General features: G+C 34.7%; 2 protein-coding genes across 2 annotated transcripts; both read right to left on the reverse strand.

Annotated features, from left to right (window-relative positions):
• Positions 1 to 1,594: 1,594 nt before the first annotated feature.
• LOC119639889 (beta-catenin-like protein 1) lies at positions 1,595 to 3,934 on the reverse strand. The gene is made up of 4 exons (XM_038037593.1): positions 3,779 to 3,934; positions 3,141 to 3,705; positions 2,021 to 3,085; positions 1,595 to 1,956 (listed from the first exon to the last, which is right to left on the reverse strand). The coding sequence occupies exons 1-4, from the start codon at positions 3,806 to 3,808 to the stop codon at positions 1,868 to 1,870; spliced, it is 1,749 nt and encodes a 582-aa protein (XP_037893521.1). The 5' UTR covers positions 3,809 to 3,934; the 3' UTR covers positions 1,595 to 1,867.
• A 1,772-nt stretch (positions 3,935 to 5,706) lies between these two features.
• LOC119639890 lies at positions 5,707 to 21,763 on the reverse strand. Its single transcript, XM_038037594.1, has 3 exons — positions 21,532 to 21,763; positions 18,987 to 19,140; positions 5,707 to 6,305 (listed from the first exon to the last, which is right to left on the reverse strand). The coding sequence occupies exons 1-3, from the start codon at positions 21,681 to 21,683 to the stop codon at positions 5,943 to 5,945; spliced, it is 669 nt and encodes a 222-aa protein (XP_037893522.1). The 5' UTR covers positions 21,684 to 21,763; the 3' UTR covers positions 5,707 to 5,942.
• Positions 21,764 to 26,912: the final 5,149 nt, after the last annotated feature.

The following is a 26,912-nucleotide window of genomic DNA, read 5'->3' on the forward strand; positions in this document are numbered from 1 at the left end:
GCGCATATGAAAAGCAAAAAAAAAAAAGAAACGCGTCGAACAGAGCTGAAGCTGCCTAGGACGCGCAGCGAAAAAGCCGAAACAGGAAGCGATAGATGACATCTAATTTTTTTTTTTAAATGATCGGTTACACATTCCCCGCCCTCCTGAAAGCGTGGTGGGCTATCCCTGTTTAATGGGCAAAGCGGGAAAGGAAATGAACTCTTAACTGCCAGCTGCAACGTGATGCGACTTATCACCAATAATGACGAACAGAACATTTCATTGCAAAAGTTTTTAACAATCGTGGACTTTGTGACAAAAGCATTCAGGCCAAAGCCAATCTAGTTATAATTCTCGCAATCTTCGCAAAGGATAATTGTCATCGTATTTTATTCCGTGTGCATTAACAAGCAATACTAATGTGAGCTATTTAGCTTACGCCTGACTTGAAAGTTATATATATTGCAGCCATTGTGGGTACTTAAAGCGAACAACACGAAACTCGAAAAAGAAACATAGCTTTCGCGAAATTAATACCCTGGGTAAATATCTTCTAAATTTAAAATAAATTATCTTCATTTCTCTTTTTCTTTCTGTTTTTTTTTTTTGAGAAATTGAATTTCTTTGCTAAAAAACATAACTAATCTTTACTGTGTCACCCCGTAAAGAGGGAGCCAAGAAATTGTTTGTTTACAAATGAAAGGGATGTATAGCGAATTCAAAAGAAAACATATGAAATCAAAGGGAGGTATAGCGAATTCAAAAGAAAACATATGAAATTGTTTACAACTCAAAGGGAGGTATATATATAGCTAGGCCAAGAGGGATTAGGGACGCAAACAAAGAAGAACTAGTGTAATGGAGCGAAATTAGACACTTGAGCTTATCAAAGATGGGCTTCTTCAGGTTCAACGATAAACAAAAACGAAAAAATTTAAAGAATTCAAAGAGAAAATTGTAAGTTTATGGTATGTGAATAGTTCAAAACGGAAACGTTTTGCTGCAATTTCAATGAATCAAATGCAGAGATTTTTTTTTAATTTTTTGACTTTATCAACGAGTAAAGGATCAGGCGCGCTTTGAATATTTGAAGCTTGAATCAGCAACTATTTGCTTGTTTCATCCAAGATAAACATCAGGAATAGAATGTACACTATTTTCCGGACTATAAGACGCATCTTTTTACTTAGAGAAATGGATACAAATTTTGGATGCGTCTTAAAGTCCGAAGGTAACATTAAAACATTTTTTCAATAAGTCGCCACTAAATTTGATGTACGTCTTTCAGTGACAACAATAGTTTAGATGAAAGCAATACCAACGGTGAGTGGGTTATCTTAAATGTTTATTCAAACACCAAAGTGGAAATGGCAAAAACAGCGAAAAAATTTTATTAAGCAATCGGAATTTCGGCCGGTGATAAGCTGCAAATGTTGCACATATTACGGACAGAAACGGATAATCTCTTGTTCTCTTGCGCGTACTACTACTAGTAGTTGTTCACTTATCGCATCTGTCCAAAAAAAGGTCCCCTTGGTTAATTGAATATCTGTTATTAACATGAAAAATGTAGATATCCGATGAAATATAAGAGAGTATGTAGGACCCAGATACCATTGTGCATTCACTAGCAAGTTATCTAATTTGTTAACGTAATACGGGATCGTAAGTTTAAGTAGTTCAATAAATCCTTATGGCCCACAATGGTTATTCGGAAATATTTTAGAAGTTGAAAGATAGAATCGATTTTTGCGAAATCCGAAATTAGGACGTAATCTTACGAATGTTCGTTTAGTCAAATAGAAAAATGATAGCGTAAGTCAAAATCAAATTGCTTCCGAATTCATTCAAATCAAATTTATTGCTTTTCAAAATCGCTGTTGGACTAAAAACGATCGACCAAAGACAAAATATGTGCCTGCTCTTGTTCTTTCCAATCAGAATCTCCGTCATCGCCCAAATTTTCAGCATATTCTGAAAGCATTTAAACGTTTAAAAGCAAAATAGCAATTTTTTAGAAGCTATCCAGAGGACATACCTCTCATCACGTTGCGTATAGATTTCATAGAGGCACCACGTAGATTAAGTATTTGAACGACGCGTTGCTTAATGGATTCTGAGGTGGCACTCACTTCTAGAATAATGTAATCAATCATTTGCAAACTAAATAAACCGCCAGTCAATCGTTTTAAGTAATTATTCTCTGCTTCGTCATCTTCACCAACGTTAGAAGTCCTCGATTGTTGGTTAATTTCACGATCGATTATTTCAAGTTTATCCAAATACTTCAAATGTAATTCCAACAGACGATCAACTTTTTCGTGGTCGTTTTCCGTGAATTTGGATAACAGCCTTTGCCGTTGAGAACCCTTACAATTCCTTAACATTGATGCTATCACTGAACATACATGTTCTTCGTGCGCATCGGCGGATAGTAAACGTTTTTTATTACGTTTTGGAGTTTTCATAAACAATGGGAAAATCGTACGTAAACCCAATATATCAACAAACTTATTACAATTTTCTCGACCGTCTTGTCCCGACATGGAATGATCTAAAACTTTCAACGAACCGTTGCGGGACATTTTCTTCTCGCGTAGCATTAAATTCATTAATTGCAATCCTTCTCCTTTAAGAAATCTTTCGCGATTCTCTTTGGCCATTAAAGCAGAGCATAGACAATTGAACATATTTTCCATATATTCTTGCTCTTCCGTGGTAATTGGATCATGGCGCTTATAAATGGCCAATTGTTGTAGCAATATATCAATTCCGTCTAACTCTCCTAGCAGTAAACGATTGTCGTTATTGTTTTGTATGAGAATTGACAAAATTTCACTGCAGTATAATTTATTGGCATCGTAAGGAGGTTTCTGCTTTAAACGTTTTAGCAACCAGGTCATAAGACCCTGCTGAGCGGCTTCATAAGCAATAGCGGTATTAATCTCCGTAAGGTTCTCGACAATAGCTAAAGTATTATGGACACCATCGGCTTCTTCTCTTATCTGTTCATTCAATCTTTCCATGTTTTGAACCAATAAAGCACAAATTTGTTGCTTTCTCAATGCGTCTATTAAAATAATAGCACCTTCGGAGCTTTCGTCTGCAAATTAATATAAATGTAAGATATAACTTTTTTTTTAATATCATAAAACTACTTAATATGTCCACATCCGTTATTTCTTGCAATAAGTCTACTATGGCCACTGCTACATCCGTATTGGGATGCGATAATAATTCCAAAATACTTGGTATACCATTTAATTCAACTAATGTAGGATATAAATCGGGAACAGCAGCTACGGCTTTCAATTCTTGTATCATATCGTGTAACTCTAATTCAGAATCCATAAATTTTCCTGGATTATCTGGATATTTAATTCGTAGTTCTTGATTTTTTAAATTCTTTTTCTCAAACACTAAAAGTAATTTCTTTAAGCCTTGTTCATCTAATACTTCCCCCTCAGCCTCTTCACTTTCAACATATTTTAAAATATTTAAACGCTGTTCCTCAGTTAATTCCGGATCTAAAAGTGAAGCAGCAACACCGCTTATAGCTTCTGTCGATGAAAATTCACTTTGTTTTGTAAATTCCGCCGCTTCTTTGGCTTGAGCTATACGTTTCATACGTTTATGATTCTCTTCCTGGCGATTTCTCGGTTGTTCCGGTGTTCCTAAATCTTCAATGTCATCTTCATGCGGTCGTTTTGGTGTAGCTTCAGGCTGTTTATGGTTTTAAAAAATTTTAGGAAATTATCTCCATATTAACTTTTACTTTGTAATTCAGATATTTTACCTTAAATGATAGAAGTTCACCTATATCCATCTCTTACATAAATTCAATATTTTCGCGAGGAAAACAAATTATAACACAGCCAAAAGATTTTGTACGACTTTTAAAGATTTATTTACAACTTGGACATGACGTTGCCAGAGCTGAATTTAATAACTCTAAATCGACATGTGTTGCCATTTTCCTTACCATTAACATAGAAAGTAACAGCTTTTAAGTATGTTCATATGAGTTAACGGCAAATAAAGCTTAGTAGAAAGAGGCTCGACATTTTTTTATAGAATTTATTTAGTAACGAGTAGAATATTTTAATTTTTGCTGAAATTTTCTATTCTACATATAGACCGCACACTGTGTTATTATGAAAAGCTAAGTTTAATAGATATGGTGTAAAAATAAATATTTGCAATGCTTAGAAATACGGACTGACAAAATTTAAAACTAAATATCTAAAGACTGGATTGTTTCTACCTTTTTTTATAGAATTTCTAATACAGATCACTAAAATATATTCAATCAATAAAAAACATTAATTTAAATTCAAATTTTCCCTTCTCCACGTATACTACAAACAGTAGTATTATTAATGGTCTAATTAGGTAGGTGTGGAATAAAGGTAAATATTTGTGATGAATAGAAATATGCATATATATGTATACCAGAAAATATTTTTCGAACTATGCGTCCTATTATGGTGACATCGGGGGTAGGGAGCCCACTCACAAAGTTACGAGTACCTGCGGGTAGAGTTGGCTGCATTATTGTATTGGAGATTGATGCTTGCCAAGATCCTTTGGGCGGAAGCTTGCGTACTTACATGCTTGTGGAAACCGCAGTGGAAACTACTATGTCCAATCACCAGTTTGAGCGCAGTGGTTAAACTGACTGCTTCTTACGGCCCTTCGAATAATTAGATGCCTCAGCACTCCACAGAGTGGGTTTGTTGGGCCATACACAATAAATATATCTAATTCCTCCAGTGTGGTTTAGGTCCCTAGCTTATAGAGATTCTTTAATCCTCTGAAGGGCGCCGGTTGCCATCGGGCACCGTGGTGTACAAGTTTCATGGTAGTGTACCTGTGTTAAATCTTCAGCGAAATCCTATCACTACGCGGCATTCCAATAGTTTCTTCCTTGGAGAAGAATATAGTTTCTGCCTAGAGAAAGAAAAGAATCCCAGTCGACTTGTTGGCTGCACAATCCGGAAAAAAACCAGAACACGGAAGTTGTCGGTCCTCCGATTCTGATGACAGTGGAAATCAATTGATTCGTATTTCCTGCAAGACTATCTCTTGGCAAACTTATCCTACGAGTTTCCCCAAACCCATCAACCCATCAACTTACTCCGATCATTTACCATTAACCTAACCTATTTATTATTATTATTATTATTATTAATTTCGCCAGAGAAATAAATTCTAAGACTAAACTCTTAAAAGCACTAGCATCTAAGGCTATCGGCTTTAACCTAACCTAACAGCCCCCTTCTGAAAGAAAGGATATGAGAGGTGAAAACGAGAGCCGACTTTCACTTCCCACAATATATATAAACAACTACAGGGTGGTGCACGGCATTTAGAAAATGATTCTGGTGGATTTATCCTAAGCCCAACTGCGTGTTGTATGTATATGCACCAACTTAATATATCGTGTACACCCCAAGTGGTGCAGGGTAAAAGCGAAGCCGATGGACATTGAGAAACAAATCGATTTGCGTATATTATTGGTAGTGCTACTAACACACACAAAAACGATCCATTTGATATGTATGCCTATGCAAACTGAACATCGTTGATAAGTTTTAAACAAATTAAATTTTAATTTACAAAGTTAATTAAAAAATAATTAGACGTTTTTTTTTTGTTTTTTATTTTACATAAATTAATCAAAGGTAATAAAATAACGTAATATAAAAAAACATCAAATTAAACTAAGTGAAATCGTACAAATAGTTTTTATAAGACAAGCGTTTACGATAGATTCATTCGAAATTTTTACAGAAATGGAAACTAAAACAAAAATAAATGAACGTAGAAGAAATTTGTAGAAAGTACCATTTTTTGGTGTTTTTTTTTTGTTTTTTCTTTTTTAAGTATTTATTTACTTCTTCGCTTAGCTGAATAGCTGAAATTAGTCTTCTGTTTTGTTTTTTTAAGCCGTAGATATCTTAAATTCGCAACTGAGGATTAGTATAGCGTACATATTTTAATAGAGCATCGTTCTCTTCGCAAACAAACGGCTTCTTATGATGACAGGCGACATCATGCCAATTGACTCCATCATTGTAGAATTGATTAAGTAAAGCTAGACAATTTTCGGGAGCACCATTCTGCTTGTATTCACGATTATCGGGTTGTGGCAGGCCTATACCGCCTGTGGGCGACCAGTCGCCTTGATTACGCTCAGTGGTCGGTGCCAATTTTTGTAAAGTGGCCGTCCAGAACCAGCCGTTAATATGTGAAGGTTGTAAATCCGGTCGATCGCAGCCCTTAAAGTCACACAAACGGCCCGATGTCCAAATATATTTCACCTAACAAGAAACGGCAAAGAATAAATAAAAATTTCTTTAAAAAACCAAGTATTAGTCAGGACATTATAGTCGGACAATTTTGAAAATTGAAATTTTTTTCCACATAAGGACTTTTCAGAACAGGACGTTATATGGGGAGTGCTCGAAAAGATAAACCGATTCTAAGCATTTTCAATAGCGTTCGTCTTTGGATATAAACACGTCAATGTACCAAATTTCGGCTGATAGGAAGACATAGCCAAGCAAGCCTGACATCAACAGAAAGGCGGTTGTATAGACACAGAAAGGCATGACTAAGTGACCATGATACCAATAGACGGACTAATGGACGGAGAGAACGACATAGCCATATAAGCATGATATCTGTAGACGGACGGACACATAGAAAGCCGAAATTAAATATCAATAATGTGTCCGTGATGTCATTAGACGGAATGATGGACGGAAAAAAAGACATAGTAAGCGTGATTCCATGAGACATACTGACGGACGGACAGAAAGACATGGCCACGTCAAGAGAGTAAATGTATACATATATTTCACTGCTATATTAGTAAATCTAATTTACTATACCACTATACGTGTAGCATAAGCAAAAAACTTGACTATATTAACTAAATCTCTTCTGTCATTATCTTCTGTCATTTATCTATTAACGCTAAATAGTGCCGAACTCTTACGTGTATTCGTCTATTGTGCATTTTAATGATTTGTAAGCAGTTAAGAAACCGACACTTCCCCGCAAAAGGGGAAAAAAAATAAAAGAGATAAGCACACGACAAAAAGACATGACACCTTATTGTGTTAATTGAACTCTGCAAAAAACTTTTGTGTACACATTTCCATTCATAACCATACTTATTAGCAATAAAGCAATTGCTGTCAAGTTAAGTACGTTCGCTTGTGCTCAACACTATATGCATGAAAACTTTCTCTCTATAATTTTCATTAGTTAGGTTAAACGCAGGTATAAGCAAGCAAATAAATAAACAAATAAACGGACATACACAAACGCACATATGTATACATACAATCGTGTACAACCTTGTGTTCAATTACAACATAAAGAAATTTTTTTAAAAAATATTTCTTCCTCTGCCCTCGTGTAAGGTTTTTTAACTCTTTTGCGGTTAGCACTAAGGTATAAAAAAATGAATGAACGCTTTACACATTACAGAGAAAGACTAATACAACCACAAATATATATATCGCTATTACTATAATGAGAAGTATTAATACCGTTTAAATTAAAAAAAAAATGTTTTGCAATACAGTAGATCCCTCTATAACATGTCACCATACAAAATAGATTCGTATAACATAACGTGCTAAGAAAGTCACATATAACTCGATAAGAGAATGAGACCCGTTTAACATTGTTAATTTCTGCCGTGCTGGATCTCACATAGAATAACATAAGGTAAGCTTAGATATAACATAAACGAAAAAGATGTATAATATCGAAATTTTTTTCTACCCTACACCACTTGTAGTACAGGATATATCAAGTTAGTGCGGACGTATGTAACACTGAGAATGGCGTGAGATAAAGATTTTATTATATCAATCGCTTCAGAATCATGTTCTGAATTGTCCGTCTATCTGTCTGATGTTTGTCCATGCAAATTTGTGTTCAAGCTGTATTGAAAATGGTTCGGATCGGTCCACTTTCTTCACAGCTGGCGATATAAGGTAATAGTGACTAAGTATTAATATTTCAGCATTCAAAATCGGTATGAAAGCTTTGGACCGGCTCGGGCAATTTTTTGAACCCCCTTCTCATATAATCGTTCCATTGAAGCTTTACATGGTGAAAAAATATAAATTCCAATATTTCATGATGAAAGTTGACTCTTGGATGTAAATTGACAAAGAAATGTACCATGCCGAATTTGAACCACCCAGATCTATTTTGTGGATACCATCGCAAAAAAGCTTAATTGTTAATTTTTTTGTGATGAAAATTTGTTTATGATAGCAATTAAATAAAAAAATTAAGTGGGCCTACTTTGAATCACATGGGTCTATTTCTTGTTCCCACTTTACATAAGATGTCTCCCTTCTGAAAAGACTTAATTTGTAATATTTTATGACGAAACTTAACTCATAGTAGCGTTTCAGCAAAAAAAATTAGTGGTAGAGACTTTGGATCACATAGGGCTATTTTTTTATAGGCGCTATCAGGAAATGCAAAGCATATGAAGAGAAAATGCAACCTTCGAACATGAGGGCTTTGCATGAAACTACGACTATAATGTTATTTGAAATTAATTTTCTTACTGGTTGAGGTTATATTGATAAGTATGGACCGAAGATAATTAACCTCCATTTTTTTTTACGGCTGTAAACAAGAACCAAGTAAGAACATTATAGTCAGACAAGGTTCAATACCCTATACCACAAATCTTATATTTACTATAGAACACTAAAATTACATCTCGTTCTTATATAAGGGCATATTTATGGTGAACCGGCCCAAAAGGCAATCTAATGTAGTACAAGTTTAATACTTACATAGGGCAGGATCCAAAAATAGACGTAAAGGTTAAAATTTTGTAGAGTTCATTTCTGTATGAAGTTGGACAGACATCAGACGGACAGACGGTGAGAGGGACTTGAATGCTCAGACCCATTCAGATTACGATTCTTGATCGATCGTTTTAATAAAAGATGAGTCTATCTTAAGACCTTCTGCGTGTTATATACGTCCGCACTAACTTAATACAACCTGTACCACAAGTGGTGTAAAAAAAAAAAGTTACATGAGAACACGAAATTCTTTGTTTTCCACGTATATAAATTATGTTTTTTTGGAATTTTTTACGATAAAGGTTGTGAAGATCGAAATCGATAATAATTTTCTTACTTGTTGAGCTTATGTTGCCGAGGATGATTAATCTCGATGTTTTTGTTTACAGCTGTGGACAAGAAACAACCGATGAACGGATAACTGAAAGGGCGCATTTAAATCAATTCTTAATCCTCCTTTCATAGTTTTGCAGCTGAACATAGCTGCAGGTTGAATAATATCGTAAAAGCAGCTGTTTACACATTTCGGATTTAAAGTTTGGGTGAAATCGTTTACGTAGAAATAGAAAAATTTCTAGCAATATTAAACATTTAATATTAAAAAATTCTACAATGGAAGCTATATTACCTCTAAATACTACAGAGAGAGAGATTTTTTTAAAGTCTGCTCGGAAAATAGGTTGTGATAAAATGTCGGCGCTTAAATTCGTTTATATAATGCAACAGAGTGATTTGCATATATTTTCACTGATGGGCGAGGAACGTATTAAAATTTTACTTTATTTATGGGAATTATGTAATGATTACGACGAGAAAAAGGCAGATAAAGCTAATTCGGTCTGTGTCCGCGTAATAATGCGTATGCTGGTACCGTACAGTTTAAATATATGGTTAAGTGAAGAATGGAAATCATGCCGTCAATCGTTTCGTACGGCTTTATTGTACTGCCTTGAGCGAGCCAAAGATTTGTTGAAAACGTTTTTCCCGTCAATTAAATGGGAGGCCTGGTTACAATTGGGTTTAACACCGCACAATGTCAACTATTTAAAAGGCTTAAGAGTAAATGTGAATAAAGTCCGTGAAGCAAGAAAAGTGAATTCTTTGGAAACCATCGAAGACCAAGCTAATGTAGAAGACCTGAACTATTTAGAACAAGAGCAATTGTTTTTAATTGTATTACGTCTCATCAAGTTATTTGATAGTAATTCGATAGATATGGTTAAGATATTATCGATGCGTACTATTGCTGCTTGGAATGCGAATTTTAGAGACAATCGACCAACAATAAATTGCGAGGATAAGCGTTGTTTAATTTTTATGTGTCACATATATTTGATGGCTATTTACGAAATTGATGACGTGCGAGGTTATGTTATAGACAATATGCTTAACAATGTACGTTTTTATCACCAAGGATTTCAAATGCAAATTTCCAAACCGCAAAATAATGCAATGAATAGTGTGGAATACACACCGGCCCGTTTCATAGCTATGACTTGTGTTAATTTGTTCGTGGAAAAGAGAGAATTTTTTGAAGCATTTATTTATCATTCATTTGACATACATTTGGTGACATTATTTGGGGTGATATCGCAAGCCTATAAAAGCTACTTACTTGGAAATATGCTAATGGAATTAAATTTGATGAATGAAGAAAACTTTGTGGCCAACTTTCAACTCTACAAGTCTTATATGAATTTGTATGTAAAAGAACGCGAAAATAGCGAACGTTTCCTTTTAGAAGAGCTGCGTAAGAAAAAAGCAAAACATTGTGTTGCTCACAGTACTGTACAACGAATGGATTTTAAAAGTAAAATATGTAAAGGGAATCGGATAAGTAATATTGCAAGTTATGAGAATCCTGATGATAGGGACAACAGTATTGGTCATGATGTAAAGGAAATCCGGGATAGGAAATTAGATACCGTTTTTCAAAACATACCAAACAATGGGAACGTCTTGTATTATGTTTACGAACTATTGGCATTACGATCTTATGAGGGCTGGCATTTCGCGAAAATAATAATACTTTTGAAAATCATTGGTCACGAATTGAATGCTATTGAAACGTGGCGTTATCATCCTGGGCTTACCACAAATTTTATGCAAAATTTGGAAATAAAAATTTCAAAACATTATGAAGATCTGGCCAAAGTATTCGAGGAGCAACCGTTTCTTGAGCAAGAATTTTGGCTAACAGCTTTCTATTTAAATCCTACGAAAAGATATCACGCTAAGGTCATTCGTTGTGGCATGCGTTTCAATAAACATCGCTTTGACGAACATCAAAAAGTTCCTGCGCCAACAACAAAAACAACGATTCCTATTCTGGATGCTAAGCAAGGCCTCAATCTGAGCTCAATAATTGATGCAAAAGAAATTGCTGACGTAACTACGAATAACGAGACAATGACCTACGATTATAGACATTTGTTTCAATCCTTGCATACGCAAAGATTGCCGGATAGTGTGGTAAAAGATATATTGACGATAATATTTTTACCACGTAATAAAAATTTCGCTTGGACGATTAATTGGGCGGAATTGCGGAAACGTTGCAAGGCGTTGTTGAAAAATTCTCTCGAAAAACGACGTTTTATTGAACTCAATATGGAGGAAGCCAATGAACGTCTGAAATTTTTAAATATCGATTATGAAAAATATAAAAATAGACCCCAACTCGATTACGGGACCGTGGAAGTGGGTTATGAAAATCAAATTTATTGGAATGAATGTAGCCACAATGAAAGTGAACTTGTCGAGGATGAAGACGAGGAAGCAGAAGAAGAAGAAGAGAGCAAGGATTTTGAAGACGATGAAGATAATTACACGATAACTTGGGGAAAGTTTCGGCAAAAATTCCATGTGTTTGGTGAATGTCGAACTAGAGCTCGCACCTCTAGTGCCGTAGCCAATGCAATTTCAAATAATATCGAAAAGTCTTGTTCTAATACATCTGAACAAAAATCTCCGGAGCCAAAAGCTTGCAGCTCTCATGAAAACCATGCTCAAGAAAAAAACGTTAGCTCGAGCATTGTAATACCTAAGAAAGGTCTTAAGGAATGGCTGAAAGTACGTCCCAAATGTATAAACCCGACGCAAGGCTTCGAAGCACTACCCGATATTTGGAATGTAGAAAATCGAGAATTGAAAGCAATTGACAAAGATTCAATATCTTTCCTGAAGGTTTCGGACGTTGTACAACGTTTTAAACAATTAAAAAGTTTGCAAGAAGACATTAAACGGGAAAAAGAAGAAGACGAACATATTAATGACAAGAACGGGGCTACAATGCGGAACGGGTTCGAACGCATAAAAGAGAAAGAAGGGAAACAAGAAGTTGGCGAACATCTTAACAAAAAAAACGGGGACCCAGGACGGAACCATGCTTCCGGTACTGTTCATACTCTTTTCGACTGCCTAAAAGAGCGAGAGGACTCTGAGGAAGATGATAATGCTGAGATGGTCAGGAGAATGATTCGTAGTCAAATGGACCACGAAAAATCCTTAAGAGAAGAGACGATTTTCCAACTAGTCTCCCAAGCGACAGAGGTTCTTCAAAGTGATACTTCTGCAATCACTGATATAGAGGAGTCTGAAAAAGATGATAATGCTGAGATGGTCAGGGGAATGATTCGTAGTCAAATGGACCACGAAAAATCCTTAAGAGAAGAGACGATTTTCCAGCTAGTCTCCCAAGCGACAGAGGTTCTTCAAAGTGATACTTCTGCAATCACTGATATAAGTTACGAGAAAGAAGACGAGGACATGGAGAATATTGAATTAGGCGATTTTGGAAACGGTTATCCAGCTGATGCAAAAGAAGACGAGCAAATCTTCCAGCAAGAATGTGAAAAAGAATCAGTGATCACCATTCAAAGAGAAATTCCAAAAAATAATCAAGAGGAAATGCAATTAATTCCTAGAAATGAACACAGATCGGAACTTTTTACTGAAATCTCACTGCAAGGAGGCCACGAAAATGATGTAAGAATTGCTGAAAGTACTTTTGAACAATCGCAGACCGTAGAAAATTTGGAGCTCTTATCATGTGAAGGATCATTAGACAAGATTAGCGAACTTAAAAATGAATCGACTTCACGACAAGCACAAGATAAGAAAATGCGTACTTTCAGTCCAGAAATATTGAAAGATATGATGACGGTACGTAATGACTCAGTTTCATGCTATAAGCGTGAAGACAAGCAGGACTTGTTAAAGCGTAAACGATTTATGAAATTTCAAAATGCGTGTTTGAAAAATCAATTGAAAATACGTTTAAGGAAACTGAAAGTAAATGATTATGATTATTTGTGTCAGCCCAGAGTACTGCTGAAACGCATTAACATCAATACGGAGGCAGAAATATTAAACAACCCCAAAAAGTAAAGATGCATATATAAAAGATAATTTGTTCGGATAGCAACGAAATCTTTAACAATAATTCTAAAGTTTACCGAAAACTTCGACATTTGTAGTCTAATTAATCAGATTACAGGCTATCTGAGCTCCCGATGGGTATAAACCTTACCAAAAGGAAAGCGAAGACCCATGCCAAACGATGTCGCTTTTCAAGTATTGCTGCAACTGATCTTCATGCTGCCCATCGTCTTTCTACTTTGATCATTACATCGCATTCTGGCAGTAGTCTGATGTTACACGTTTCGAATGTTGAACAAAGAACAAGTCAGCCGAACAGAATCAACTATTATTGTTATTATAATCTAGTCTGAACTCATTTATCTTTAATCATTATTTAATTCTACATTTTTTGTAAAAGTTTGCTAATATTTCTCTCTTGAAATAACACCTACAACCTACAACACCTAATAAAAATATTATCAATTATTGTTATAAATACTTTAGTTGGATTTACATATTTGCCTCTGACCCACAAATTAACTTCGAATGTATATGTAATTCTTCAAGTGCGTGATATATTAAAAAAGTTTTCACGGAATGTTATTTTTATATAATTTTTATATACCGGGTAGGAATGAACAAATGAAAAAATGTACCCTAATCAAAGATGTATGAATCGCGGCCACTTAGAGCCTTTGTATTTCTTATAAGAATTGAAGGAAAAATTTTCCCATGACTTTTCTGTAGGTACAAGTACAGTTCGCTTTCGATATAGACGATCCGACGGACGTTATTGCTTTCGGAATTTAAGGTCTGCACCTAGGGAAACATTCGCTTAGACGAAAAACTTTAATTTGTACACTTATATGGAAGCAATGTCTTGCGCCCCTCGGCTTATAATGGAATATTACATCATTTACAGGACCTGCGATAAGGTTGGTCAACAAGGGCATATGTACCGCAGTTGATTATTTTATGCCTCCGAAATTTCGATACATCTACAACTATCACGATGTTCCCCTTGAGGTCGAGAAAAGGTATCAGCGTTTGTTCGCTATGCATATTATTTTTCGTGACATACACGTGATCCTCATAGTTCAAATTGTAATTTTTTTAGACAATCGCCATTAAGCGCCGTTATATTCAGATGAAGCAAGCAATGTCTTGTTTGCCCTCAGCTTGTAACGGAATCTTACATCACTTACAGGGGCCTGAGACAAAGTTGGCCAACTAGGGCCTATGTACCACAGTTAGTTATTTTGTGCCTCCGAAATTTCGATACAACTACAACTATCACGATGCTCCCCTTAAGGTCGCAACCAACTACTAGCGCTTGTTCGCTGAGCAATAGATGCTATTCTTCTTCCTATGCAATGAGCGCATAGTCTGCCATATCCTTGATCCCCATAATTCAAACCGTAATCGACATTAAGCGGCATAGCCACCCTTATATTCAGATGACCTTCCGTAAGCATTGAACAATGCGCGCTATTCTTCTTTGTGCATGCGATGAGATGAGTGGACACTCGGACTCGCGCGATCCCCATAGCTCTTATTATAAGACTTTTAGGTAATCGACATTACACGTCGTAGCCACATTTGCATTCTCACTATGCATGAATTTTGGCGTTATCCAGGTGTCCAGTTGCACTATTCCTTCTCTGGTGCCCTCTGTTCATAGACATGCCATAAATCTTGGACTTCAATAGCAGCTGAAGTAAAGAAAGGTGGCTTCCGATATGTGTATTCAACGAAGTGGTGTAGGGTATTCAAAGATGCGCCGCGCCTCTTTATAGTGTGTTCACTTGTTACTACTACAAAGTTTGTTTTAGATTTCTTAAATAATTGAGTTGGGTGCATTATTTCATACTTTGCTTAAAATGCAAGCATTCATTATGTGATCTATCACGGAGAGTTCCATTTATATGCTTGTCATATGTATACATTGTTTATTGGATTTTAAACTTAAAAGTATTTTTAGTGTCTTTTTATTGCCTATAAATATATATATATATATATTTTTTTCAGATTACATAACATCGGAAAAGATATTTACAATGTAACTATTAATCGACACAACATAAAGAAAATCAGTATCCGCAGCATCCATCACCATAAATAAATTCATACAAATTCGTGACAAACAATTAAGGAAAAGCAACCGAACTGAACAAGTTAAAACCTCTCTACTCTGAAAATTGTGAAGATGAACAAAGCGTGCCAATCGGAAATTGGTCAAAGATAAAAAAAAAAAAAAAAAATTTCCATTTATAAAACTAAACACTACCCCATCAGGTAATAAAAGAAAAAAAAAAAAACAAATGTATTACACTAATAATATATGGGTGTATAAGTGCGTGTTTGTGTGTGTATGTATATGTGATGCTATTGCATAATATTGAAAATGAAATTACACGCTTACGGTGTAATAAAGAAAAAAAAAAACTGGGGAACAAAAAACCAGAAATTTCACATTGAACTTAAAATATTGTACAAGAAACAAACACAAACAAAAAAACACATACTCATCATCATCATCATCATCAATGTTATCTTCTTCATCGTAATAAACAACATTATTATCATCATGATCGGCACTGACACAGAAGACAGGTTTTTTTTCTCTTTGAAATCGCTTTTGCTGTATGATGTAAAGAAAAAATTTCATTTTCGGTTTCATTATAAAAAAAAATAAACTACGGAACCATACAATACCGAACATAAGCCAAATGTATATCTATATATATATATATATATATAAAATACAAAAGCAGATGAGATGCGACGTAAAGGCGGAAATTATAATATTTTTAAGTAGGAATTGAAAAGGGTCAACTTTGTGAACATATATATATATGTATGCATATACGAGTAAATGCATATACAAATATATTTATATATGGGTTACAAAAAAAAACCTTTTGCGTTCATTCAATTGCAGGGTATTTCTCACGATTTCGAGCACGTTTTCTTCAATATAATCAATTCACATTCATATTCATATTTATATTTTCAAATGCAAAAGAAAGAGCAACTTTCCGTTTAGCATATTGTTTGCATTTGTGTGAACATACATACAAATATATATATGTATAATTGCGTTATGTTTATAAATTTCATTTTTATAACCATCACCGAAGGATAAACGGTATATTCATTTCGTTAAAACGTTTACGGTGCCCATAAGAAAGCATGAGAGACCCCGCTTAGCATGCATAGTATTTTTTATCAGCATCAAATTCTAAAACGATTCAAGCATATCCGTCTGTCCGTCTTGAAACATTCTCTTGACCCCAACACGGAAGCTGTCGTCGACTTCCAATTTAGCAGAAATATTAAAAGTTCTCGCAGATAGCTTGTTATTGAAAACGGGCCAAATCGGTTGAAGAACACGCACCAACGGCACCATCTAAACTGAGAGCACTTCTGTTTTTCAACAGACTAAAAAATGGGTTTTTGATTTGTTGCTGTAAAATCATAGCGGAAAAATGTAAAAAAATTTGAAGGCATATTCTATGGGTGATGCTGTAGCACCTGTACAAAAATGAAAAAAACCGACCACGCCTACCCGATTTTATAGTGTCTGAAAGTTAGTTTTTTCTTTTGTTTTAAATCTTTATAAGGCGCAGAAGCAAGCTTCAAAAATTTTATGAAGTATGTAGATTCTTGGCCAGTTTCAAATTTGGAAAGCACCTAAGCATGTCCGTCTGTTCTTCTGTCCATCAGTGTAATATTTGTGGTAAAAAATCTCCCGTTAGCGCCTACAAATTCGTAAAAGAATTTAAAAGTGACCTAAGCTTTTTACAGGACCCACCCGCAACGCTCACATGCCTATGCGATGGGTATAAAAGATTCGTTCACGACTGAATATAATTTTTTCACTTGTTAATGCTTTCTTTTTTCTTATCTACATGATTAGATGGAAAAAAAATTGCTTCATAAAATTAACGCGTGGGTTGCTTGGGAAAGAAAAAGTGATTAAAAATTACAGTAAAATTATATAATACTCAAGTCATAGTAGATAAGAAAAAAAGATTTACTTTTAGTATAGTTTAAGTAAACTTTCCTTTCAAAAAAAAAAAAGAAAAGAAAAGAAACTCTAACGCTCTAGAGAAGACTGCATCTTTCGAACGAAGCTATGATGTGCGAGGCAGTAACGACAGGCGACTAATTTCGTAATTTCTTGCAAAATATTGTGAAAATTTGAAAAATTTAAAATTTTGAGGTTATGGTAAGCTGCTGATGATAGCCTTTGACCAGCTTTCGAATCCTAAGCGGCATCATTTCTCCTGAGTATCGGCTTAGGAACTTTGCATTCACCAGTCGTCATGTGGGTTCATCTTCTTTAATTAAGACGAGGCTTATATAAGTTCTTTCCCTGCCTTTGAATCAAGCGCCAATTTGTACTGAAATTCTACAATCAGACGTCTTTGAATTTGTGTACAACCGGAGCCGTGAAAAAGCTCTGGGAAAGCCTATTCTGATACGTCAGGCCGGCATTTAAACCATCGAAGCTTATCTAACAATCCACGGCAACAGTGAAAATGCAATTTGAAAGGTTACGACACAACACGGCTCCCAACCAGAAAAAAACTCGGGGCATCGCCGTTCTTACATTTCAGACTGCCACTTAAAACATCGGAGCTTAAAGGACAATACACTTAAACAGAACAGCAGAGTAGATTTCGAAGCAACAGGAGCCGGAATGTCGCGGCCTTAAACCTTGTCACCACTTTTGAAGTCCGTTAACTTCCACGGCTTTGCGATTATAGAGAAAAAGAGTGATTATGGAATTGATTATGAAAATCCTACAAAATGGCGGAAGACTAGCGCACTTGAGAATTGAAGCCGCAACCACTCGGGTGCATCCTAACTTCTTAGCATTAACTTCTAGTTGGAAAAGATTTCGTGCATTTAACCGGCTAACTGGGTCTGCCCGTTTAGCGATATGCTCGTAGATTCGTCGAACACAGGGTATATTTGTTATGAAATTAGCTTATAATGAGTCAACTTGACAATATGACAAAAATATTTTACAACGTATACTATTATGGCAGATAAACATACATAATGATAAAATTTAATGAGAAAATGAGGCAAGGATGAATGAACGGATTATATTTTCTAAAATATATTGCTATGCCAAATAAATATTCACAATGATAAAATTTAATGAGGAAAGGCGACAAGGACAGATGGACGGATTATCGCATATATAAAGTTATCATATGTAGTTAACTGATTAAAGCAAGTAAAAAAGCAAAAAATGAATATCACAATTGCATCTGTAAGTTTTTACTCACCAGTGCTATTGACACTATTCTTACGCATAATGTAAGTTTTCTTCCTAACATAAACTATAATTATAATCACTTTTAATAATGTTCATAAATAGCCTTGAAGGAAAACAAATTTGTTTCTGTTAGAAGAATAAGTTTTTGAAGTAACGGTTTTATGGATACCGCATGTTTCTAAAAATCGCAATGGTTGTGTTGTGAGTTTCATGCTTGGTCTCAGGTTTTTATTTTTCTTTGCAAACTTTTCGACACTAGAAGCGGTCATGGGAACAGGGATATATATAAAGATGGATATGACTAAGACTTCAGAATTTATACAGTCTGCGGTAACTATTCCTGATTACAACACATACGTTGACGTATAGACGGACATACGGACTGGGCATTCAGTGCATATACTTTTCATAGGGCTTTCTGACGAAAGCGAAATAACCGTAAGACAATCCATACTCAAATGTTGGGTAAGGAAAATGTGTAGAGTTAAGGAACTTACATTTTCATTAACAACACGTTGCTTAATCCATTCATTTTCTAAACTTGTTTCTAGGGAAACAGAGTCCATGCAACGACGACGACAATAATTGCGAGCAGTTAACCAGTCTTCTTCGACGCCCTTCAGAGCAGGATCACGCCAGGAGAAAAAGTAACTAAAAATAAAATAAATACATAAATAATAAGAAAATTCTTAAATAAAGAAATAAATAAATAATCACTACTTTTTATAAAATACAGTTAGCTTATTTTTTGAAAAAAATAATTAATGCTCGAGAAATTGAAGCAGAATAAGTAAGAAAATTACAATTGGTAGTTATCGAATCTTTTATACCCAGCACTGTTATTTAAAAAAAAAGACAAAAAAAAGAGTAAAAGAACTAAATTTTCATTGCTATATAGTAAGGAGTGGGCGCGGTTGATTTTTGCTATTTACAAAATATGACGCCTATATTATCGCATATAGGCGTGTGTGGGCGTTATCGGCTTGCCCTTGGAATATGTTAAGTCACTTCCAAAATGTTGTGCAAATTTACCTCAGATACTACACAGTTCCGCAGAGAGATAGACGAACAGACAGACATATTTAGGTGCATGCCAAACTTGAAATTGGTCAAGAATTTACATACAAGAAAACAAGACAAGCAACAGACAGACAGACAGATAAGCTTAGATTGCTATAACAAAAGTTGGGTCCGTCTCAAGCACTTCTGGACTTGTTAAATAACACAATATTGAATACAAGAAAACAAGACGAGCAACAGACAGATGGGCAGATAAGCTTAGATTGCTAAAATAAAAGGAAGATCTATGTCAAGTCCTTGTGACTTGTGTGTTAAATAACAAACATGTATTGGTGATGAGCATGAAACTATTTAGTTCTGCCTGTTCGTACGTCTCTTGTAATCATGATCAGTGTTTTCAAATTTCGAAAATAAGAAAATTAATTAAATCTTGTTTTTGTTACTCTTGCCAGACTCAGGTCAAAAATGAAGTGAGCTAAATTTTTGTTATTTTCTTTTGTTTCTCGTTGATCGTTTTTTAGATTAAAAGTTGTGCAGTTTTCGTTTTAAGTTTTCCTTTATTACTTGCTTCATATGGACTATGTAACTTGTATTTTGACGGAAATAATTTAGCTATGCCTGTCTATATGTCCACATGATGAAATCATAATTATGCCCTTAACATGTTATTTAGAAAAAGACGTAAAAGCACTATAGAGAGTGCCCCATTAAATGCTCTACACCACCCTATTCATATCACGAGTTTTTCAGAAGACGCATGATATCGAAAAAGTAGTCCGCTTCGAACCGTTTTCCAGAGCATTCATCCTCGCCTAAATCAGTGTCAGTGTATCAATGTTCATCAAAACATCTCAAATATTGCGAACTGTGAGTTGAACACAAGAAGACAAGGCAGACGGACAGACAAATAAAGTTAGATGGATGCAAAAAGTTGTTCTGTGTCGATGAATCGATGAATGTGTAAAAGATGAATCTGTCTTAAGTTCTTGGACTTTATATGAAAAAATGTTAAACTAGCAGGCGGGTATAAAAAATGCCTTAAATAGTGTGATCTTTTTAGATTGAACACAAAAAATTTAGACGGACAGACGGACAGACAAGCTTAAATCGATTCTGAAAGTTATTCTGAATTACACCCTTGACTACAAATTATGTAGGATATAACAAACTTGGCATCAGAGTTTTTTTTTTTCATTTTTGTAAAAGTGGATCAAATTCCCCATGTGGGATCAACCAGAATTTCTAGGAAGTTAGAGAATTTTCTTCAAAATTGTCTTATGTTAGTTTTTAATGTCCGCATCAAGTATGAAAGTCAGCATAAAAGCGACCAAGAATTTGTCTACAATTAGCAAAATTCCGTATACGAATAAGGCGGTACTGTGTAAAAGTGTAAAAAAAAAAAACTAAATGTATACGATATATGATATGGCACATGGTATACGAGATTGGAGAGCAATGAAATCTTAACTAATAAATACAACTTGAGCATTTAAAAATTTCAGTAAAATATAATTTTTTTTTTGATTATACCGTACACCACTAAGGACTTGAGATGGACCCATCTTTCATCGTACTGATCGATTCAGAATAGCGGAATCACTTTCTAAATCGATCTAAGTTCGTCTGTCCATCTGTCCGTCTGTCTGTCTTGTATTCAACCTGCAAGCCACAAATTTTCACTTTCTAAACCGATATAAGTTCGTCTGTCCATCTGTCCGCCTATCTCATTCAGACTACAGGCCACAAATTTTGAGATATTCTGATGGAATCCACTACACTGACATGTTTTGGCCTTAGGGCGAACGCTATTGAAAATGTTTCGGACTTTTTCGACAACAAACCATATAAAACCTTATTAAACGAAGTGGTGAAGAATGTTTAAATTGGTGGGCTATGTTCACGTTATAGTGTTTTTTTTTTATTTTTATTATTTTTTATATACGTTCTCGTTCTCTTCGATTCGTCTTTTGCAAAATCAAGTCACTTAAGCCAAGTATTACTTGCAATAGTTACAACTCTTACCCTTTGCCATCGGGTGTCCTTTCGTGTATGATTCTTTGAGCACATAATTGCGGATTTGGTGGATCTAGAACACGACCATTATTGAATTGAGCCCAACTCACATTAACGAAACTGAGTAATAAAATACTGGCTGCTAATATAAATGCTTTCATTGTGTGAGACGTTGATTATTTTTTTTATTTATTTTCTTTATTTAAAATTAACTTTTTATTTTAAATTCAATGCACTATTATTTTTTGTTTTATTTTTAATTAACTTTTCTTGAGTTCTTTATTTTCTTTTTCTTTATTTTTGTTTTTAATTTTTGTTATTTTATTTATTTATTTATTTTTTTCTTTTAAAATTTTATTATTATGCTGTGATCGTTTCGTTTCGTAAAGTTGTTCAAGTGATGAGTGAAATTTTTAAAATGAATTGAATTTTTGTTATGCGGTCACAATTTATATACCGAACCGAGCCCCAAGTGGTACAAAGTCAATGCTGAGTACGGTTTAACATAAAAACACGCAAATGCAGACACACACGATCTACTGCTTGCTGTTGCTGCTGCTGTTGCTGCTGCTTGTCTACAAAGTTATTGAAAATTGAGCGTTGAGCTTAAAGGAAGTAAGATGAGTAAGTAGTTAGTGGGCTTTTACCTAACAAAAAAACTTTTATTTCTCTTTTACTTATAACAAATATTAACATTGAGTTTTTTTTTTCCTTCTTTAGTTTTTTTTCTTTATTTTTTTGTCGTTTTTAGGTTACGTGCTGGTTGTCAACAATTCGATAGAAATTTTTTTTTTAATTTTTTCAATGCACTTGACGATGACAATAAATTTTTATTATTCAAAATGTTCAACTTAGACGAATTTTTAACTTGTTTGGTCGGCTTTGTAAAAGAAGATGAGAAATTGTTTCGAAAAAAAGCTGAAAATTTAATAAATAATTATTAAAAGAAAAAGATGAACTTAGGGAGTAAAGTTAAGAGATTAGTTACGGAAAAAGAAGAAAAATTTCAGTGCATTACAAGATCTAGAGATATCGAGATTGCAAAAGAATTAGATTACAAAAACGCAAGTTGAACCATTAGAATCGAGCAAAGCCGACTACTCAATACCCTACACAATTTCTTTTCATTTTTTCATTTATTAAGTAACTATAAAGCTGCTAATGCAATCATCTTGTTGCAACTTCGCAACATCATTTCCGACCGGAAACAAAATATGTACGGGTGTCCCATAAATTTTCCCCGACCCGCCATATATCATCTCGAACCAGCTATGCAGAGCTATCTATTGTTTGTTTATGGCATCGATTTCAGTCTTCCAAAGTGGATTTCGTTGGTGACAAAATCTCTTTTGCCATATCTTGTGCTTCATTGCTTTAAAAAAGGTGGCAGTGCAAAGGATACTGCAGACAAGATTTGCGCCGTTTATGGGAGTGGTACTACGACTATTAGAACCTACTGCCAGGCAATGTTGATTTGAAAGATGAAGACCGCAGCGGCCGCTGTAAGAGTACACTCGGTGAAAATCCGGGATATAACGTGCGCGCGATAGTAGATACCACTAACATTCTCTGGACAACGGTACATAACCATTTAATCAAAATGAGATATATCGTCGTTTGATTTCGCATCAAAAAAAAAAAACAGCAAGAAACTTATGGGACATCCTAATACATTATTAGTTTAGCAATGCGGTCAACTTTTTTCTAAATCAACGAAGGGTTTCAGACTCGATGGTAAGGCATAGCAATACTATAATAGCAACACGAACAATATAAAGTCGTTCGGCTGATAAGTTAGACAACCGTGGTATTAATGTGAAAGGTTTTTCATTCGATCTAGAGAACTGCAGTCGTTCGATTCAAAGTTTTGTGGGCTTGAGTTGGAACGATTTTGTAAGGGTAGATAAACAAACTGAATTTTGGATAGTTGGAGAATTTTAGGAAAACATGAGCGAAGGAGGACGCATGGCGTCTAAGATAGAGGCTGTAAGCAAAACGAGTTATACGGTTACAAATACTAAGAAGTCTGCCTAATTTATATCCCGAGCACGCAGAAGAGACTTAAGTACCGCAGTAGTTAACATGCGTCATAAGGAGGGAATGAGGAATGACACGTTTAATCTTTAGAAACATATATAGATTTATATTGTACAGTTTTCAGATCAGAAACTTTGTCAATTTTGGAGCCAAAGTTGAGTTTGCGATCAAATGTTACCCCAAAAGACTTTGCATTGAATTTACAAGATCAATGGAATGCACGATATTTATCCACTTTTTGTACAGGGTATATTAAGTTGGTGCGAGCGTATGTAACACCCAGAAGGGCTTAAGGTGGACCTACCTTTTATTATACCGATCTAAGCCTGTCTGTCCGTCTGTCCGTGTATGTTTGTGCTCAATCTGTGGATCGCAATTTTTGAAATATTTTCATGAAATTTAGCACACTGAGATATTTTGGCCCAAAAACAAACGCTATTGAAAATGGTTCGGTTCGGTCCACTTTTTCGACCACTCCCCATATAACGCCCTGTTTTGAAAAGTGTTTGTATGAAAAGAAATTGTAATTTCGAAAGTTTCTCGGCAAAAGTGGCTAAGTAGTAGTATTTCGACATTCTAAATAGGCATAAAAACTTTGAATCGGCTGGGGTAATTTTTGAAACCCTCTCATAATACAAAAACTGAAGTTCATGTCACAAAAAGGTAATATTTTCAATGCTTCACGGAGAAAATTATATCATAATACCACTTGAACATAAAATCATTAACTGGACCAAATTTGGCCATCTCGGCCTATTTTTTGCATCCTAGCAGAAAAATGTAAGTCTGAGTATGTGATTATGAAAATTGACCCGTAATAGTAAATTCAGAAAAATAAGACTTGTGTCAGACAAAGTACTGTAGGGTATTTAACAGTCGGCCTTGGCCGACTACCATGTTCTTAGTTGTTTTTACCTTAAACAGTGCAATAATCCGAGCAATAATCTTTTATACTACATTTGAATGACCACGTATTAAATCCAGGTTGTACCATTGTACCACATGGCGCCAATGTCATTGTTTAGACATACTCCGGCAACATTCATTTGAATATCGAGGTGTAAATGCTGAAAGACCATTCCAAGAGTCTTGGGAACGTTCAATTCGAGTACCTTCAGGCGATAAAACCATGTAGAGAAAGAGAGAGAGATAAATGGAGAGAGAGAGAGAGAGAAACAGACCCTTGTGCATCAGGAGCAAGTAATATATATTTTCTTCTGATTTCTTCTGTTCCCTAAAAAGAAAACGTAAAACAATATTCGACAAAGTCACTTTGAAGGTCATATTGCTTGAGACAGCCTATGAAGAGTGCATTCATAATTGAATGATTACGCGCCAGTCTAGACGTGTCTTAAGCGACGAAGTCACCTTTGAAAACGAAAAAAAATTGTTTTATTGTTAGTTTTATTTTGGTCAACCCGCGATTTTTTGTACCCCTAATGTGTTTTAAATGCAGATTAGGCTGACTTTGTTTTTTTTTTCTTTTTCTTTATTGTTCCCTATTTTAAGTGCATTCATTCTCTAAAGACGTTAACAAATATTTGTTTGAGATTTTCTAGTTTAAACATTTTAAATCGTTAAGAGAAATTATTTAAAAATAATTTATTTTTCTTATACATATATGTATATATATATATATATATATTATGCAACAAGGCATCAGTTAACGCATTTGACATGAAAAAAAAAATTTGAAAAAAAAGTTTTTTTTGAAATCTTTTTTTCTTTTTTGTTATCTAAATAAGCATAAAAAACACACACATAGTCAGTTAGTTATTTATCATCAGGTACATACTCAAGGGAGATGAAATTTGTAAAAAGAAAATATTTACCTGTTTTTTTTTTTTTACAAAGATAAACATTTAACCTAATATCCGTAGAGGGAGAGTAAAAAGGGTGTGACTTCTTTCAACATAAAATGATTTACTAGATATATATGCATATGAGCATAAAATTATACGATCAATAAAAAAAACAAGTATTATTTATATTATAAGTTAAATACCTACGAATAAAATAAAAATAAAAAATAAAAATAAAATACATTAAATATTTAGTACGTGATAATGTAAGTTGGTCTGCAAACATATCCATAAATATGTTTTTGTGTATTGTGCGTTTTTCTTTTGTTTGCGAGTACACATGTTCATGTTTTCGACCTACTGTCTGAAATGATGCCTCTTTTCAAGCCCGTCACCGAAGGATGACGGGTTGATTCATTTATCAAAACGCCCAGAAGGAAGCTTAAGAGCATATATTTTTGCTAAGCTGCTTTAAATTCTGAAATGATGCAATCGTGTCCGTCGGTCCGCCTGTAAAATGCCTATTATAAACATTGTCGTTGTCGCACAAATGAAGTTATTTGGAAGAAACATTCAAAGCTCTTACAAGCAGATTAATATTGAAAATGGGCTGAATCGGTCGGAGAACATACTTACAATACTACATAAACTGAGAACGCCTCTGTTTAACAAAAGGAATAAAAAATTAGTTTCATGCTCATTGCTCGCAAATTACAGCAAATAAATCTAATGAAAACGCATATTCGATTGGCGATGGTATACTACCTGTACAAAAATGAGAAAAGGCGGCCACGTTCACTTAATGGTATGGTACGACATAATTTAATTTTTCTACCAATCACAGAAGAGCAAGGTTCGAAAACACCATAAAAAATATGAATTCCTGGCCAATTTCAAAATGCGAATGCACATAACTGTATCCAACCATGTAGTATCTTTGGTAAACGTTCTCCTGTTCGCAAAAATGAAGATATCGGCTACGAATTTGAGTAAAAAATTTGGAAACTGTCCACAGAGGTCCAACACGCTCACAACATTCCACAAGTGTATGCAACTAAAACTGACAACACCTTTGCTTTGCATATTTTTTGCTCGTTGCTCGTAAGCGATATAAATGTCCATTTTTATTCTAAAATTACATTCAGCCATGATGAAATCTTTCTACATCCATCATAATTACGCTATCTATATCTATTTTTCAAGCCTTTCCATTTGATACCTATATCGACGGCATTATGATGCAAAAATTAACGTTCCCCAGTGCTGGTTTTTTTTTTTCTTTTTGCTCTTGTAATTCCTACCTGTTTCCTGCGGTGATTGGAGAGCGCTTGGGCATATACATTTTTAAATTTGTGAGGACCAACGTTGATGCACGTGTTTGTCCCGGACAAAGTTAAGTATATGTAACAACGAGGACAGGAAAGTTCATAAGGTATAGGTAAGCTAGAGATGAAATAAATTGTAGAGATTACCTACTAATGATCAGCCTGATAACGATCAAGGAAAATATATATCTAATTATTCGGTTAAAGAGTGACCTAAGTTTATTCA

The sequence above is a fragment of the Glossina fuscipes genome, unplaced genomic scaffold (genome assembly GCF_014805625.2).
Source record: "Glossina fuscipes isolate IAEA_lab_2018 unplaced genomic scaffold, Yale_Gfus_2 114, whole genome shotgun sequence".
NCBI classification, from domain to species: domain Eukaryota; kingdom Metazoa; phylum Arthropoda; class Insecta; order Diptera; family Glossinidae; genus Glossina; species Glossina fuscipes.

Excerpts from the sequence above, each read along its gene's own strand:
- LOC119639890 (XM_038037594.1), bottom strand. The coding sequence starts at position 21,683 with ATGAAAGCATTTATATTAGCAGCCAGTATTTTATTACTCAGTTTCGTT. Across the intron at positions 19,141-21,531 it reads AGGACACCCGATGGCAAAGG|TTACTTTTTCTCCTGGCGTG; the intron begins GTAAGAGTTGTA and ends TTTTATTTTTAG. Across the intron at positions 6,306-18,986 it reads AACGTGTTGTTAATGAAAAT|GTGAAATATATTTGGACATC; the intron begins GTAAGTTCCTTA and ends GTTTCTTGTTAG.
- LOC119639889 (XM_038037593.1), bottom strand. The coding sequence starts at position 3,808 with ATGGATATAGGTGAACTTCTATCATTTAAG. Across the intron at positions 3,706-3,778 it reads GTGAACTTCTATCATTTAAG|CCTGAAGCTACACCAAAACG; the intron begins GTAAAATATCTG and ends AACCATAAACAG. Across the intron at positions 1,957-2,020 it reads TATACGCAACGTGATGAGAG|AATATGCTGAAAATTTGGGC; the intron begins GTATGTCCTCTG and ends AAATGCTTTCAG.